The sequence below is a fragment of the Balaenoptera ricei genome, chromosome 1, assembly GCF_028023285.1.
Source record: "Balaenoptera ricei isolate mBalRic1 chromosome 1, mBalRic1.hap2, whole genome shotgun sequence".
NCBI lineage: Eukaryota > Metazoa > Chordata > Mammalia > Artiodactyla > Balaenopteridae > Balaenoptera > Balaenoptera ricei.
The window spans coordinates 38749258-38765298 of NC_082639.1; the positions used below are offsets into that span (position 1 = coordinate 38749258).

Genomic DNA, 16041 nt, shown 5'->3' on the forward strand with positions numbered 1-16041 from the left:
TCTCCCTTCCAAATCAGGACTGACATCGTCTGTGCCATTCACATCACAGAGCTAGTGTAAGGATTACAGGAGACAAGGATTAAGCATAACACAAACGTGGACCCTCTCAAGTACCCTAGAAGTCGTGGTCTGAAAAGGTTGTGGAATGTCATCCATGTACAGACAAAACACACTGCAACACAGAACATGTCACAAAAGACATGAAGAGGCTTACCATGCTGAAGGACAGGTTCGCTCGCTTTTCTACCTTGCTCATAGCAACCAGATCTCTTTCTATCAAGTTGACTCTCTGGGTAAGATTACTGACTGTCTCATTCATCCCCTCGAGTTTAAGATCATTCTCTCTCTGGTATCCCACTAGGGCACTGTTTACTTCCTCTAAAAAGTTGTGGAGGTACAGGATATCCTGGAGTGGAAATAAATCAAGTTGTGGAATCCAGCTAAAGACATGTACTAGACAAGCAGGCCAGCAGCACTGAACAACCATTACTATGTCAACTTATTGAAGTAAACTCCTTTTCCTGCTCTTGACCATTGATCGTCAGTCTCCGTTTTGTCCCTCCACTCTGAACTGCTCCCAGTTTACTCCCTCTGGAACTGTCTGACCTCAGTTAGACAGGAGGGGGAAAGAGGGAAGAGACTACCAACATGATTCACTCTCTGGTCCCAGAAAGCTGAGAGCTTGGGAATTGATTTCCCAATGTTTACCTCACCTGCTGGCGAGAAAGCCTGCTGGGTTATTAACTGAAACGCTCATTAACCTAATTTGTCAGAACAAAACTACCGTAGAAACAATACCAATTACTGAATTGGCTCATGTAGCAAAACCATAACAGGTAGTGCATTATTTAGTACAAGATTCAATTATTTTTGACATTCTCCAGTACTGATTGTTATTTAGAAAGGAATGATGATTATAGGCTTTAAAGGGCATTAAACTCAGGACAGGAATTCTTCTCAGTGAAGATTTCTTTTATTCTTTTTAATGTGATTCTGAACTCACCCTTTTCCCTCCTCTGGTCTTTAGAAAATCTTGATTTTTCAAGGATATGCTTTCTAATGTTCTTAGTATTTACTGTGACCCAAAACAGCCACCACTTTGAATTAATCTGCTATCCATCCATCTTTAACTTGCCCAGATTGCTATTCAAAAACTGTTCAAAAACAGTTTCAGGATAATCTGGTCACTTTATGACTTTCAAGATGTGAAAAGGAATTTACTCCACTGATCGACATGCAGCGAGAAAAAGCAGACTGCCAAGGAAGACACAGGCAGCATGCTGGCTCCCTGACAGAGCCGCACCCCCCTCTGCTCAGCTCTCAGGCAGACAAACGTGTGCACCAGATGCCTGCTCAGGGATTGCAACGTGGAGCCTACACTACTCAGGCCGCTCCAGAGTTCACTGGTCACAGGGAGTTAAGCCAGAGACAAAAGTACCTGTTTCAAATTCTCACTGTGGGTTTTACTGTCAAGTTCAGATGTAGCTGAAGGTGATGGAATGGTCTGGTTGCTTCCACTGGTTTCCTTTAAGGCATGCTGATTCTGTGAACAGGAATGAAGGTTGGTATAGGCAATAAGTAATAACTAAGTCTACTTATCCATCAGGGATGGTCCTGGAACATTCCAGCTTCTCACAGGTGGCATCCACAGATTAATCAACAATTATTTCCCAGGAGCCTTGGTACGACCAATCCTGTGCTAGGCCTGAGGGCACCAGGTACTTCTGGGGATCCCCAGCCTAAAGCCTGGACTGGATCAGTAGCACCCAGACTGCGTCAGGGAACTTTCTCAGTCTCTGAATGGAATGAACTCCCTAGAAACCAGGCCTCCTCTCCCTGTCACCTGTACTCCCAGAGAAACTGTACAACCACTATATCTCCCAGGACCAACTCAGTCTGAACCTGGTTAGTGTCATTGTTTCCCCAGAACTAAAGAGATTTATACATTCCAAGAACAGCCAGTGAAGGAACCACTGGCTTTGGGCACTGAGCACGTAACCAACTATGCACATTATTAGCTTTTCAGTTTGTACAGCACATGCCAAGAGTTATGAGGGTTACCCTTCCTTTCTCATCCCCTTCCCACTGCTCAAGTCTCTCCTGGTGGCGACTGAAGTATAACATGCTTATATACACTTTTCCCTCTAATGGAAAAACTTTGTATGGCTTATTCAGTAGGAGGATTACCACTGACAATCATGGAAGTTTAAAAGATGCACATTTAATGATAACAGGATGCAACTGGTCAAAATAAATTGTTTTCCTTGAAATCTGAAATCCTAGACATTTGTCAACTCTGCTTTTATAGGAAACAAATGGTAACAATAAAGAGAAAAGGAGGAGAGGATGAGAAAAAAAAGAAAAAAAACCCATGGTTCTATAAAGTATGAATTTTTGAGTTAGTAAAAAGTATTTTAGAAAATAATTACTTTGAGAAAATGCTCAAGCTATTAAAATAATAATAATAATAATAAAAGAACTGTTGAGTTAGAGAAGTCTTTATTATTATGTATCACACAGTTACTCAGTGGCAAAGTTGGAATTAGAATCCAGGGTGTCTGGATACCTAGATCAAGGCTTTTTCCTCTGGGTCAGCCCCACTAAATAAAAGTGAGGAGTATTTGTTCTGAAGAAAATGGAAAACCCTCCTTTCTAGAGCTCTAAAATAGCCCAGGTCTCCTTGGCACAAACTGCCCAGTTTAAACTTGAAACTCCAAAGCTTGAAAAGAGCATGTAGGGCAGATCTAGAAATTGGTGGAAAAGCTAGGGAACTTTTGTGTGCCTTGAACTGTCCTGATTTCACGTATGTATAACTCATCTCTCCAGCAGGACAGCGAGGGCTGTGCCATCCTTTTTCACCCTTCATAAATCTTTCGTGGAGCTGAGTATCCATTAGGAGATTAATTAAGGCCTCTGAATGACTGCAGACAGCTTACACCTGCGCAGCATTAAGCAATGTTTGAAAACAATTCCTGAGCACTGCAGGGTTTGCTTCTGTCTCAGTTATCTGTTGCTGTATAATAAATCATCCCCAGGGACTTCCCTGGCGGTCCAGTGGTTAAGACTTCGCCTTCCAGTACAGGGGGTGAGGGTTTGATCCCTGGTTGGGGAGCTAAGATCCCACATGCCTCGTCACCCAAAAACCAAGGCATAAAACAGAAGCAATATTGTTACAAATTCAATAAAGACTTTTAAAACGGTCCACATAAAAAAAAAAAAAAATCTTAAAAAAAAAAAATCATCCCCAAACTTTGTGGCTTAAAACAAGTTTATTATTTCTCATGATTCTGTGGGTTGACTGGGCTCAGTGGGGGTGGGGTGGCTTCCTGTTCCCCACGGTACAGGATGAGGTCACACACGTGGCTGTATTCGACTGCGAGACTGGCTGAAGCTGGAACACCCAAGATGGCCCTTCATCCTCTGGAGCTCCTCTTTGCTTTGCTTCTAATCATTCCACAGTCTAACAGCCCTGCCCAAACTCCTGATCCACAGAACAGTGAGAAATAATAAACTGTTGTTTTAAGCCACTAAGTCTTAGGGTGATTTGTTATGTAGCAATAAATAAGACACCTCCCCACTCCCCTTTCCTTCTTTTCCATTTTCCTTCCTACCCATTCAACTTTAAGGACAGTGTCTTAGTGCTGTATCTCCTCTACCACGTTGGCAAAAGACTCAGCTTTTAATCCTATCTACCTCAATTTACAGATTGTAGTAAAATCAATCAACACTGCTTATTTTATCTTCTAAAAAGGTGCCTGTGGGGCCTGTTTAGGTAAATGGAAAATTGGTATCACAAGATTACACAGAAAAGGGTAGGCAGGAGTATGCTGACTTTCTGTAGCATTCGTAGATTTCCATACCATATCACTCTGCAGTAACTCCATGGTTTTCTTGTGTTCGTCCACAGTCTTCTGTATTGCCTCCACAGCAAGATGGACGCTGTTTAAAGTATTGCCAATGGAAGCTACACTCTGAACAGAAACACGTAGTAGGGTCAGTGTTTTTTCCTTTTTAAAAACTTTTAATAACTTTATTAAGATATAACTCAGAAACAATAAACTGCACGTATTTAAAATGTATGACTTGATAAGTTTTTACATATATATATATATACCTGTGAAACCATTACCACAATCAAGATAATAAACATCCATCCCACCCAAGTTTCCTCATGCCTCCTTGTAATTCTTCCCTCCCTGTTCCCAGGCAACCAATGATCCACTTTCTATCACTATATATATATATATATATATATATATATATATATATATATATGTATATATGTGTCACTATCTATCTATCCATACACTTATATATATCAGTTTGCATTTCCTAGAATTTTACATAAATAGAACAGTGAGTGAGCATGTACATTTTTTTTTTTTTTTGGTATGGCTTCTTTCATGCAGCATAATTATTCTGAGATTTATGCATGTTGTAGCTACTCAGCATGTTGTGGAGTAGCATTCCATTCTACAGATACATCACCTTGACCTGTTGATGGTGTTTTAGGTTTTAGGTTGTTTTCAACATTTGACTATTACAAATAAAGCTGCTATGAACATTAACGTACAAGCCTTCATGTGGGCATATGCTTTCATTTCCCTTCATCATAAGCTTTCTCGCTATCACAATTCCTAGGAGGTGAATGGCTGATCATATGCTAGATGCAGGCTTAACTTTTTTACTCCATCTCCTCATCAATACTGGTACCCTCAATCTGTTCCATGTTAGCCATTCTAGTGGGAGTGTAGTGGTATATCATTGTGATTTTACTTAAACACTGACCTAATGGAGGATTATTTCAAATATCTTCGAACTATGAACTCCATGTAGTTTATACTGACACAATTAACCAGAAACTACACATACACACACACACACACACACACACATAATTTTCATAGAGGAAAGCCAGATCTTTCCTTAAAAACAAAACAAACAAAACAAAAAAACCCCCAAAAAACTAGTTTATAAATCTGGGATCCGTAGATAAAGTTCTCCCACAAACTGCCTCTATCAAGCCCTGCAGGCAGATGGCCAGAGCTATCATTGTAGACTGCCACTCTCAGGAGCAAATGATGACTTTTGAGTAAAAATGGGTGGAACCATTTCTGGCCTTGGAAAACCCAGCATTGCAGAGATGAAGGGAAAATTCCATTTGGCAGCATGTGTTCTTCTGCTTTAGAATCCCATCAGTAACTACTGAGTAGAGTTAGATATGGCTAGTTGCTTACTTGCTTTCATTAGGTCTAAGGAGCCCAAGTGGATTGCAAACTTAGGAATATAATTCAGAAACGATCTTTTAAAAAAGGCTTGTCCTAAAGGAACATCCAAGAGTGTTACTAATTTGATAGGTTTTGGTCTTTCATTAAGATATACTGACAATTTTATAGTGTTCCATTAGTATTTTTAACCAAGGGTGTTTTTATTATACTGATAGCCAAGAATCCAAGAGAAAAATAAATGACATTTTCAACATTAAAAAAAAAATAATTACATGAGATACATTGAAGTTAGGTTTTTTGAGACGACCTACCACTTCAAAACTGAGCCACCTGTAATAAAAGTAGTGCCTGACATTATAAATGCACAGATTTGCAAAGAGACAACATACTGGGTAGAAGTCTCTAAGCTGGGATTTTGTCTATGTAAGCTCTGTTGTTATAGAAGCTACAAGCATTCAAAGACATCCACTGTTAGAGAATCCTCACTGGCTGGATGCATGAGCCCATCAGGACGCAAGAAGATAGTAAGCTCTTGTTTAAGATTTTTTTTTTAAGGAAGCAGCTGACAGAGCCATGTGAACTCTAGAGCAAAACCCTGAAACTAGTATTCTCACCAACTGCAAAGTGCCTGGCACATACTGGAGGAAGACCCACAAATGTTTGTTGAATTAACGAATGCAAGAATAAACCAATTTCCTTTTTGAATGCAAGACTGCCAGAGTTGCTTCTGTATTAAAGGCTACAGAGGCCTACCTTTCCCCCTACTTGACCCTTGGGAATAATGGCAAAAACAGTCTGGCCTCATCAAAGTTGTCCCTACTTTTTTTTTTAAGTTGTAGGCAGATGACCATATTGGACAAACAGCAGACTATAGAGACTGAGCACACACAGGTGGTGTGGCTGTAAAATAACAAGTTCCGTTTCTGGCTTAGGAATTTCTCACTCCTTTGAGGAAACAATTTATATGTTTATAGAGCCTGGTATATAATCAAATCAAACTCAGCACACACTGACTTTCTTTTAAGTTTTATTTATTTATTTATTTATTTTTGGCTGTGTTGGGTCTTCGTTTCTGTGCGAGGGCTTTCTCTAGTTGCGGCAAGCGGGGGCCACTCTTCATCGCGGTGCGCGGGCCTCTCACTATCGTGGCCTCTCTTGTTGCGGAGCACAGGCTCCAGACGCACAGGCTCAGTAATTGTGGCTCACGGGCTTAGTTACTCCGTGGCATGTGGGATCTTCCCAGACCAGGGATTGAACCCGTGTCCCCTGCATTGGCAGGCAGATTCTCAACCACTGCGCCATCAGGGAAGCCCCCACACTGACTTTTAAAAGCCAAAGATTCTATATTTGATACCCATTGTTTGAGGTTCCCTGCTCCAGAATCCCTCTTCCACTTCCTGCTACAGGGCCTCATGTTGCTTGTGTGCCCATTAAGCACCCTCTTTTCCTTCCATTCCCTACCCACTCTCCCCACCCAGCTCTAAAGATTCCAACATACTCTTCATCTGGTTGGTTACTGCCTCCTGCTCTAGGTTGAATCATAGGGATCAAGTAAACAGAAATTCTAAAGTAATGTTTGCCTAGGCCCTAGAGTCTAGGGCATATACCTAAGAGTGATTTGCTTAGAGGGTGTGTCTCTCTACCTTTATAAAATAATATATATTGTTTTCCAAAATGCTTTTTACCAATTTATACTCCCGGCAGGAGTGTTTGAAAGTTTCCCTCTATCCACATCCTTGCCAGTACTTATCACATCCTGAATTTTTATTTTGCACTTCCCCAAATTATCTTTTTTTAAAAAACAAAACCAACGAAAACAAACAAAAAATCCCCTCTCTTTCTCAATCATGGAAAATAATAGCAACTTAGAGCAACTCTCATGTACAATTGCTCTGCTTTCATAAAGACGCTGTGGATGATGAACTGAAAAGGCAAGTAATGAAAAGCAAACCCACACATGTTAACACAAGAGTCCCAGCAAAGCAATCCTGGGACTTGGAAAGCCAGATAAAAAGGTGTGAATCCATAGAAACCATAGCTAAAACCACCTGCTGCAAATTAAAGGTCCAACTAACCAGACCAAAGCAGAGATGTCTTGAACTCTATTACTGTCCTCTTGGAGTAGCTGATTTCAAATGCCAGCCTTTCAAAGAGAATTTGTAAGAAGACAGAATTACAGTAGGTTAATTCCAGTGCCCATACACAGCACTTACCTTCTGAAGTCCCTCTACAGTGGCAGGCAGGCTAATTAAGTCTGCAGCTGACTTGACATTGGCTTTGAGGTGGCTTACTGCAGAAGTCAGCAGAGAAATCTGAAAGGAAATGAGTAATAACCAATGAAAACAGAACTTGTAGAACAATGCTCCCTTCATACACTCTACAGCTGATGGTGATGTCAAGCACCTTTGGACATCATGCGATTCTGTGATGCAGACGTTCTGCCCGGTCACGTCACAGGAGTAGAAGAACTCTGCAGAGTACCTTGGATAGACTTGAGATGTGGGAGGAAGCAATAACACCCCTTCTCTCCCTGCCCAGTTTAAATACCAGTGCCAAGGAGGGAAAGGCAGGCATTATTCTTTACCCCACTCCTGGCAGCTACAAGATCCAAAAATCTTAAATTACCCAAGATGCAGTAATTACAACACAGTCCTTCAACAACTGGACAGGAAGAAAGCTAATGATCAAGGATCTCTAAAAGATTTTATTTTGGTAAAAAATACCACCTCAGTTATTTGCTGAACTTTTGTTTCTGCCCAAGTGGGAACATATAAAGTAAAAGCCCAACATCACAATATACAGTTGACAGCAACTGAACCCTGACAACTTGAATAGCACTTTCAACTACTTGGGGATTTAGTTTTGGTTTAACAATGTGATTAATATTTCAAACTCAATAGCTCAACCAAAGCACTACTTTGTACCCTGAAGGGGCTCAATAAATACCCACTGACCTGCTGGCTGACTGATATACTGAATGTATTAAAATAGGAACTGAATCAAAACAAAAAGTATCTTCCCTTCTGCTATTTATGGGTAAAATTCTAAATAGCTGGACTTCTCTCTAGAATGAGGACTGGTGGAACCTGTGTAATACTCAGTTTCAGGGTGCAGAGATCATATTCTAAAAACCTTGCAATGTGGCTCAAAACTTGGTTCCACACTGCTTTCCTGTCCCAAATTCTAGGATGAGGACACAGATCTACCAATAGCAATTATATTCAGAATGGCCTCACAGAGTAACCATGAAAGTTTCTGGGCACTTGTGACATGCCTAAACCCTGTGGTAGGCATCAGATGGATACAAGACACAGTAAACCTGACCCCTTATTCTTTTATTCAACAAAAGTCTAGCACCTTCTCTGTGCCCAGAACTGTGGAGAAAGTGGCAAATAAGACTGTGAGGTTTTGCTTTCATGGAGCTTACATCCTGGTAGGAGGTGACAGAAGAACAAAGAAGCAAAGTATTAGATAGTAATAAGTACTGTGTACAGTATTTAAAGAGAGCTCCTGGAGTGAGCAGCAGCGTGTTCTGAACAAGGGAGTGCAGTGAGGAGCCTTGGAACTCTTCTCCCTCTTTCCTTTTAGGAGGGATGTGTTCAGGGGCGTCAGACCATTTTCCTTTCATTCATCCACTCATTCATTCATTCCTGCAACAAATATCTATTAAACCCTATTTTATTCCAGTGGTGAACAACACAGATGTCAGTGGTCTTTGGTGTTTACATTTTAGTGCAAAGAGACAGACAATTTGATATAAGAAAAATATGAGATAGCAGGATACATTAGAGGAAAATGAAAATAAGGTGACTTCTGTTTACAACAGCCAGGACATGGAAGCAACCTAAATGTCCATCAACAGATGAATGGATAAAGAAGATGTGGTGCATATATACAGTGGAATATTACTCAGCCATAAAAAGAAACGAAATTGAGTTATTTGTAGTGAGGTGGATGGACCTAGAGTCTGTCATACAGAGTGAAGTAAGTCAGAAAGAAAAAAACAAATACTGTATGCTAACGCACATATATGGAATTTTAAAAAGCGGTACTGATGAACCTAGTGGCAGGGCAGGAATAAAGACGCAGACGTAGAGAACGGACTTAAGGGCATGGGGAGGAAGGGGAAGCTGGGATGAAGTGAGAGAGTAGCATTGACATACATACCCTACCAAATATAAAATGGATGGCTAGTGGGAAGCTGCTGCATAGCACAGGGAGATCAGCTCGATGCTTTGTGGCAACCCAGAGGGATGGGATAGGGAGGGTGGGAGGGAGGCTCAAGGAGGGGATATGGGGATATATGTATACATACAGCTGATTCACTTTGTTGTACAGTAGAAACTAACACAACGTTGTAAAGCATTTATACTCCAATAAAGATGTGAAAAAAATAAAATAAGGTGACTTGATGAGTGTGACTGGGTAGCTACTTTAGATTGGACTGCCAGAGAGGGCCTCTATTAGAAGATGAAATTTAAACTGAGATCTAAATAATAAGGAATTAACCAGAGAGAGAAATAAAAAGAAGTACATTTCAGGGCAGAGGGAATCGCTAGGGCAAAGGTCCCAGTGTGGGGAAGAGCTTGGTATATTTGAAGAATAGAAAGAAGGCCTGGGGGACAGGAGCAAAATATGAGTGAGAAAAGGAGAGGGAGAGGGGGAGGGGAAGAGAGAGGAGGGGGAGAAGCAGAGGGAGGGGAGAGGGAGTGAGGGAGAGGGAGAGGTAGAAGTAGATAGGTAACATTAAAGAAACAAGTACTAAATGTGATACTGAATACAGTCTGAGAAAATATTAGCACAGGTTGAAAGGGACAGGCTTCATTGAATCAGGACTCAAATCAGACTCTGATAGAGAAGTAAGAGTTTTATATATAGAAATAAATTAGCTATCCTTTCTAGGTTAGAAGGGTGACTGTGGCATCAGGGAATAGGTAGGGAGCAATAAAAAGAATAGGCCCGGGCTTCCCTGGTGGCACAGTGGTTGAGAATCTGCCTGCCAATGCAGCGGACATGGGTTCGAGCCCTGGTCTGGGAAGATCCCACATGCCGCAGAGCAGCTGGGCCCGTGAGCCACAATTACTGAGCCTGCGCGTCTGGAGCCTGTGCTCCGCAACAAGAGAGGCCGCGATAGTGAGAGGCCCGCGCACTGTGATGAAGAGTGGCCCCCACTCGCCGCAACTAGAGAAAGACCTCGCACAGAAACGAAGACCCAACACAGCCATAAATAAATAAATAAATAAATAAATAAAAAATTAAAAAAAAAAAAAAAAAGAATAGGCCCAGGAATACTTTTCCTTCATAGCATTTCTCAGCGTGACAATGATTTATTTATGTGTGTGATTTTAAATTAAGATTTCTCTCCTCCACTAGATTGTAAGCTCCATGTCATCAAGGACCATGTCTGTTTTATTTTCCATAATACGCCTGACACAAAGACAGGCATTCAATAAGTATCTACCAAATGAATGAATGGCTAAGAATGAACACTCTGTGTCTGGGATGGACGCTGAGAAGGCTAGTCCAAGCAGAGTAGAGGGTAGAGTCTAGGAAGTAGGAGATAAGGCTACATAAGTGTGAACTCATTTTCCTCACTGGTAGTATGGTATAACAACAACCATCTCACAGGGACATGTGATGGTTTTAAAATATGTCCACAAATTCTTTGATAGTCCTCCCTTCAAGAGGTGGACACTAATTCCCTTTCCCCTAAGTGTGGCCTGCACTGAGTGTCTCACTTTTGGCCCACAGAATAAAGTGCAAGTGACAATGTGCAACTTTGAAAACTAGGTCATAAAAAAGCACTGTCTTCCTTTTTGCTCTCTTTTGGATCACTCACTCTGGATAAGCTGGCTGCCATGTTGTGAGAACACTCAAGCAGCCCCATGGAGAAGCCATGGTGGGACAAACTGAGACCTCCTGCCAACAGCCATGTGAGTGAGGATGCTTCAGTCCCAGTCAAGCCTTCAGATATGCAGCCCTGGCCGTATATCTTAGCTGCAACCTTAGAGAGATCCTAGCCAAAACAACTCAACTAAGCTGCTTCCAAATTTCTGACCCAGAAAACCTGCGAGATAATAAATGTTTGTTGTTTTAAGTCATTAAGCTTTGGGACAAATGTAACACAGCAACAGATGACTAATACAGGCTATGAGGCTTAAATGAGATACATATCTAGAGCTCTCAGCACAGTACCTGATACAAACAAAATACCAAGTAAGTGTTAGCTCTTTAATAATGAAATTTAATAAGCACTTAAACATGCAATTCTCCATAAGTGCTCCAAAATACTCAGACTAATCTTCAACATTCCAACTCTATCCATTTAAAAATAAAATGGGTGAGAAACTTCAGCTCCAGAGAGATACTCTCAGCAAACTATAAACCTCTTAAGAGCAGCAGTTACATCAAGGAGGTTTTAACACATGCCCTTAAAAAGATATGAATAACACTTAGGTTTGAAAAGCACATACAGAAATAGGTATTCTCATGCACTGTTAATGGAAATGTAAATTGGAGAAGACCTGTTAGATGGTTATCTAGGATTATCTGTCACAATTTGAAACGTTTACACCCTTTAATTCAGCAATTTCATTTCTAGAAATCTATCCTAAAGGTTACTTGTTTAATCAAGAAGAATAAAATACCTAGGAATAAATCTAACTAAGGAGGTAAAAGACCTGTACTTGGAAAACTGTAAGACCCTGATGAAAGAAACTGAAGACGACACAAACAGATGGAAAGACAGATCGTGTTCATGGATTGGAAAAATTATTGTTAAAATGACCATACTGCCCAAGGTAATCTACAGATTCAATGCAATCCATATCAAAATACCAATGGCATTTTTCACAGAACTAGAACAAATAATTCTAAAATTTGTATGGAAACACAGAAGACTCTAAATGGCCAAAACAATCATGAGAAAGAACAAAACTACAGGTATCATGCTCCCTGATTTCAAACTATACTATAAAGCTACAGTAATCAAAACAGTATGAGACTGGCACAAAAGCAGACACATAGATCAATGGAACAGAATAGAGAGCCCAGAAATGAATGCACACTTATCTGGGCAATTAATCTACAACAAATAAGGCAAGACTATACAATGGGGAAAAGACAGCCTCTTCGATAAATGGTGTTGGGAAAACTGGACAGCTACATGAAAAAGAATTGAACTGGACTACTCTCTCACACCATGAACAAAAATAAATTCAAAATGGATTAAAGACTCAAACGTAAAGACCTGAAACCCTACGACTTCTACAAGAAAACACAGGTAATAAGCTCTTTGACACTGGTCTTATTAATACTTTTTAAAATATGTCTCCTTAGGCAAAAGAAACAAAAGCAAAAATAAACAAATGGGGTTTCATCAAACTAAAGTGCTTTTACACAGTGAAGGAAACTGTCAACCAAACAAAAAGGGATCCCACTGAATGGGAGAAGATATTTGCAAATGATATAGCTGACGAGGGGTTAATACTCAAAAATATACAAAGAGCTCATACAACTCAACATCTAAAAAACAAACAACCCAATTAAAAAATGGGCAGAGGATCCAAACAGACTTTTTTCCAAAGAAGACAGGCACATGAAAAGATGTTCAACATCACTAATCATCAGGGAAATGCAAATGAAAACCGCAATGAGATATTGCCTCATACCTGTCAGAATGGCTACTATCAAAAAGACAACAAATAACAAGTATTGGCGAGGATGTGGAGAAAAGGGAACCCTCTTGCACTGGGAATGTAAATTGGTGCAGCTGCTAGGGAAAACAGTAGGGAGATTTCTCAAAAAAATAAAAAACAGAACTACCATATGATCCAGCAGTTCCATTCCTGGGTATTTACCCAAAGAAATGAAAACGTTAATTAGAAAAGATATATACACCTCTAGGTTCATTGTAGCATTATTTACTATAGAAAAGATATGGAAGCAACCTGAGTGCCCATCAATAGATAAATGGATAAAGAAGTTGTGGTGTGTATGATACACACACACACACACACACACACACACACACACACACACACATATATATACAAAATGGAATATTACTCAGCCAGAAAAAAGAATAAAATCTTGCCATCTGTGACAACATGGATGGACCCAAAGGATGTTACGCTATGTGAAATAAGTCAGACAGAGAAAGACAAATACTGTATGATATCACTTATATGTGGAATCTAAGAAACAAATGAACAAACATAACAAAACAGAAACAGTTACAGATACAGAGAACAAACAGGTGTTTGCCAGAGGGGAGGAGGCGTGGGGGAAGGAAAGAACTAAGTGAGGGAGATTATGAGGTACAAACTTCCAGGTGAAAAATAAATGAATCACAGGCATGAAATGCACAGTGTTGGGAATGCAGTTAATAACTATGTATTATCTTTATATGGTGGCATAAGTAACTAGACTTATTGTAGTGATCATTTTGAAATGTATATAAATATCAAATCACTATGTTGTATAACAGAAACAGTATTATAGGTCAATTATAGTTCAAAAACAAACAGACTCATAAAAAGAGACCAAATTTGTGGTTGGTTACCAGAGGCAGGGTGGGGGGGAATTGTGAGGGGAGGGGGAGTGGGAGGAAGGTAGTCAAAAGGTACAAACTTCTTGTTATAAGATAAATAAGTACTAGGGACGTGATGTACAACATGATAAACATAATTAACACTGCTGTACGTTATATATGAAAGTTAAGAGAGTAAATCCTAAGAGTTCTCATCACAAGGACAAATATATATATTTTTTCTACTTCTTTAATTTTTTATCTATATGAGATGATGGATGTTCAGTAAATGTACTGTGATAATCATTTCATGATGTATGTAAGTCAAACCATTATGCGGTACACCTTAAACTTACACAGTGCTAAATGATAACTAGTATAAAGGCTAAATGATAACTAGTATATCAATTATGTCTCAATGAAACTGGAAAAAAACAAATTAAAAAAAGGTTACTTTATGCTCACCAGCATAAAGATGTACGCTCAAGACTATTCACTGTTTTCTTATTTGTAATAGCACAACTCTAGAAACATCTAAATGTCTAACACTAAGGATGCAGATATATTGAGTAAACAGAGAAAGCTGTAGAATATATACCTAATGATTCCATTTAGTCACACACACACGTGTGCATGTGCACACGCTAACCTAAAAGCTAATTCATATTAAAAGCTATTACAATTCTGTAAATGCATATAAAAGGGACTGTAAGAATGTAGCCCAGACTATTGACAGCGAAGAACTATGGGACAGGGAATGTGTGTTATGTGTCTGTATCTGTGTGTGATGGGGGCACATACAGAGATGGGGTTGAAGGGGAGTTTTCGTAAGAGTTCTATGTGTATTTTACTATTAAATCTTATATAAGAATACATTCACATATTACTCATGAAATTTTAAAGACAAAAGATGGGAAAGAAATATACACATAAGAAAACACATCACAAAGCTTTGGAAGGGGTGTGACAGATTTCCTTGGCTGGCCCTTTCCCCATGCCCTCCACTGGGCCTTCCAAGACTATCTTAACATACTCAATCATAAAGTACTTGGAAGGGGTCTACCCCATGTGTGTTTTACTCAGTGCCCCAAATCATGTACACAATTGGTGCTACACCAACTTGATGGGCAAGGATATGATTATTCCAAATGACCTATCAATTGTGTAGTTCCTTTTTTTTCACCTGAGGGAACAACTCCTTCCACTGACAACTGGCCAGATCTTAAAGGGACAACAAGCTGTGTTCTAGGTGGAACAATCTGGGTAGAAACTACTCTCCCAGGTACGGCTCTATCCTGAGGCCGTGGCAGAGCCTGATGCTAGTCACAGGTATCTCAAGAATGGTAATGGCCTCACAAATGGCCAGTGTGGCTGGCTGACAGCTATCATTTCACCCAAAACCAGAGGAGCAGCCTGAAAGCCGAGGCAATGTAAGGTGAGGTGCTGTTCCAATTCTCCCCATGCCCCAAACGCTCTAGGCCTAGGGTATCAGCTGCCTCACAGAAAGAATATGCTCTGGAGAACTGACCACTAATTCTCCAATTACCAGGCAACACTTAGGACTTCTTACTCACTTATAAGACCTGGACCACATACTGTCACTAGAACCCAGCTACAGTCCCAGAAACTGCAAAGCTGGATTCCATTTTTCAGCATTCCTCTCTTGGGTGGAATAATGCCCAAATCTGTAGAAAACTACAGTAAAGCTACATGTTTAACTAGAATAGAGAGACAAGGGGCACTCTCCCACTACTGATATCTGGGACTGCTTTGGTCTCTGACAGACACATTCTAGCACGTCAGATTGGATTCAAGTGTTATAGAACTTATCTCTAAAGTCACACATTGCAATTCAAAGAGTCTAAAAAGTTGAATTAGGTACAAACCATTAAGGAAAAATCTCCCACATTCCAGCCAAAAGATGAGTCATGACTTTCATGCATATTACATGACTTTTCATTAGTGAAATTAAAAATAGCTACTGTAGACCATTTTATACTATAAAGCCTGAAATGCTGCTTTTCTGCTTTGGGGTTAAAATTAAGTGCTCTTTAAATAGTAAGTAAAAAAGTTACTAAAACAGACAATCATCAATGATGAATGATTATGAGCCCTGATAGGGACTTGACTTCACATCCTTTCAGCTTTATCTACTAAGCACCTACTGTGTCCTTTAGAGGTTATAAAGATGGAAGGCAGAATAGAAAATTGGAAAGAAAACAGGCTCCTACAACTTGAATATTTTGTCAGCGTTGCTACACAGCTGTTGACCTTGGGCAAACT

The 16041-nt window shown here is 40.0% G+C and overlaps 1 protein-coding gene across 2 annotated transcripts in view; it reads right to left on the minus strand.

Moving 5' to 3' along the window:
* EFCAB14 (EF-hand calcium binding domain 14) overlaps window positions 1-16041 on the minus strand; it is a 37513-nt gene that overhangs the window by 11207 nt on the left and 10265 nt on the right. The window contains exons 4-7 of one of the 2 annotated variants that reach the window (XM_059921986.1): window positions 7442-7540; window positions 3861-3971; window positions 1439-1543; window positions 215-406 (exon numbers count right to left, since the gene is read on the minus strand). In XM_059921986.1, coding sequence (XP_059777969.1) covers window positions 215-406; window positions 1439-1543; window positions 3861-3971; window positions 7442-7540 — 507 coding nt within the window. The remainder of the gene's footprint in view (window positions 1-214; window positions 407-1438; window positions 1544-3860; window positions 3972-7441; window positions 7541-16041) is intronic. The other variant, XM_059921990.1, reaches the window with a different exon arrangement.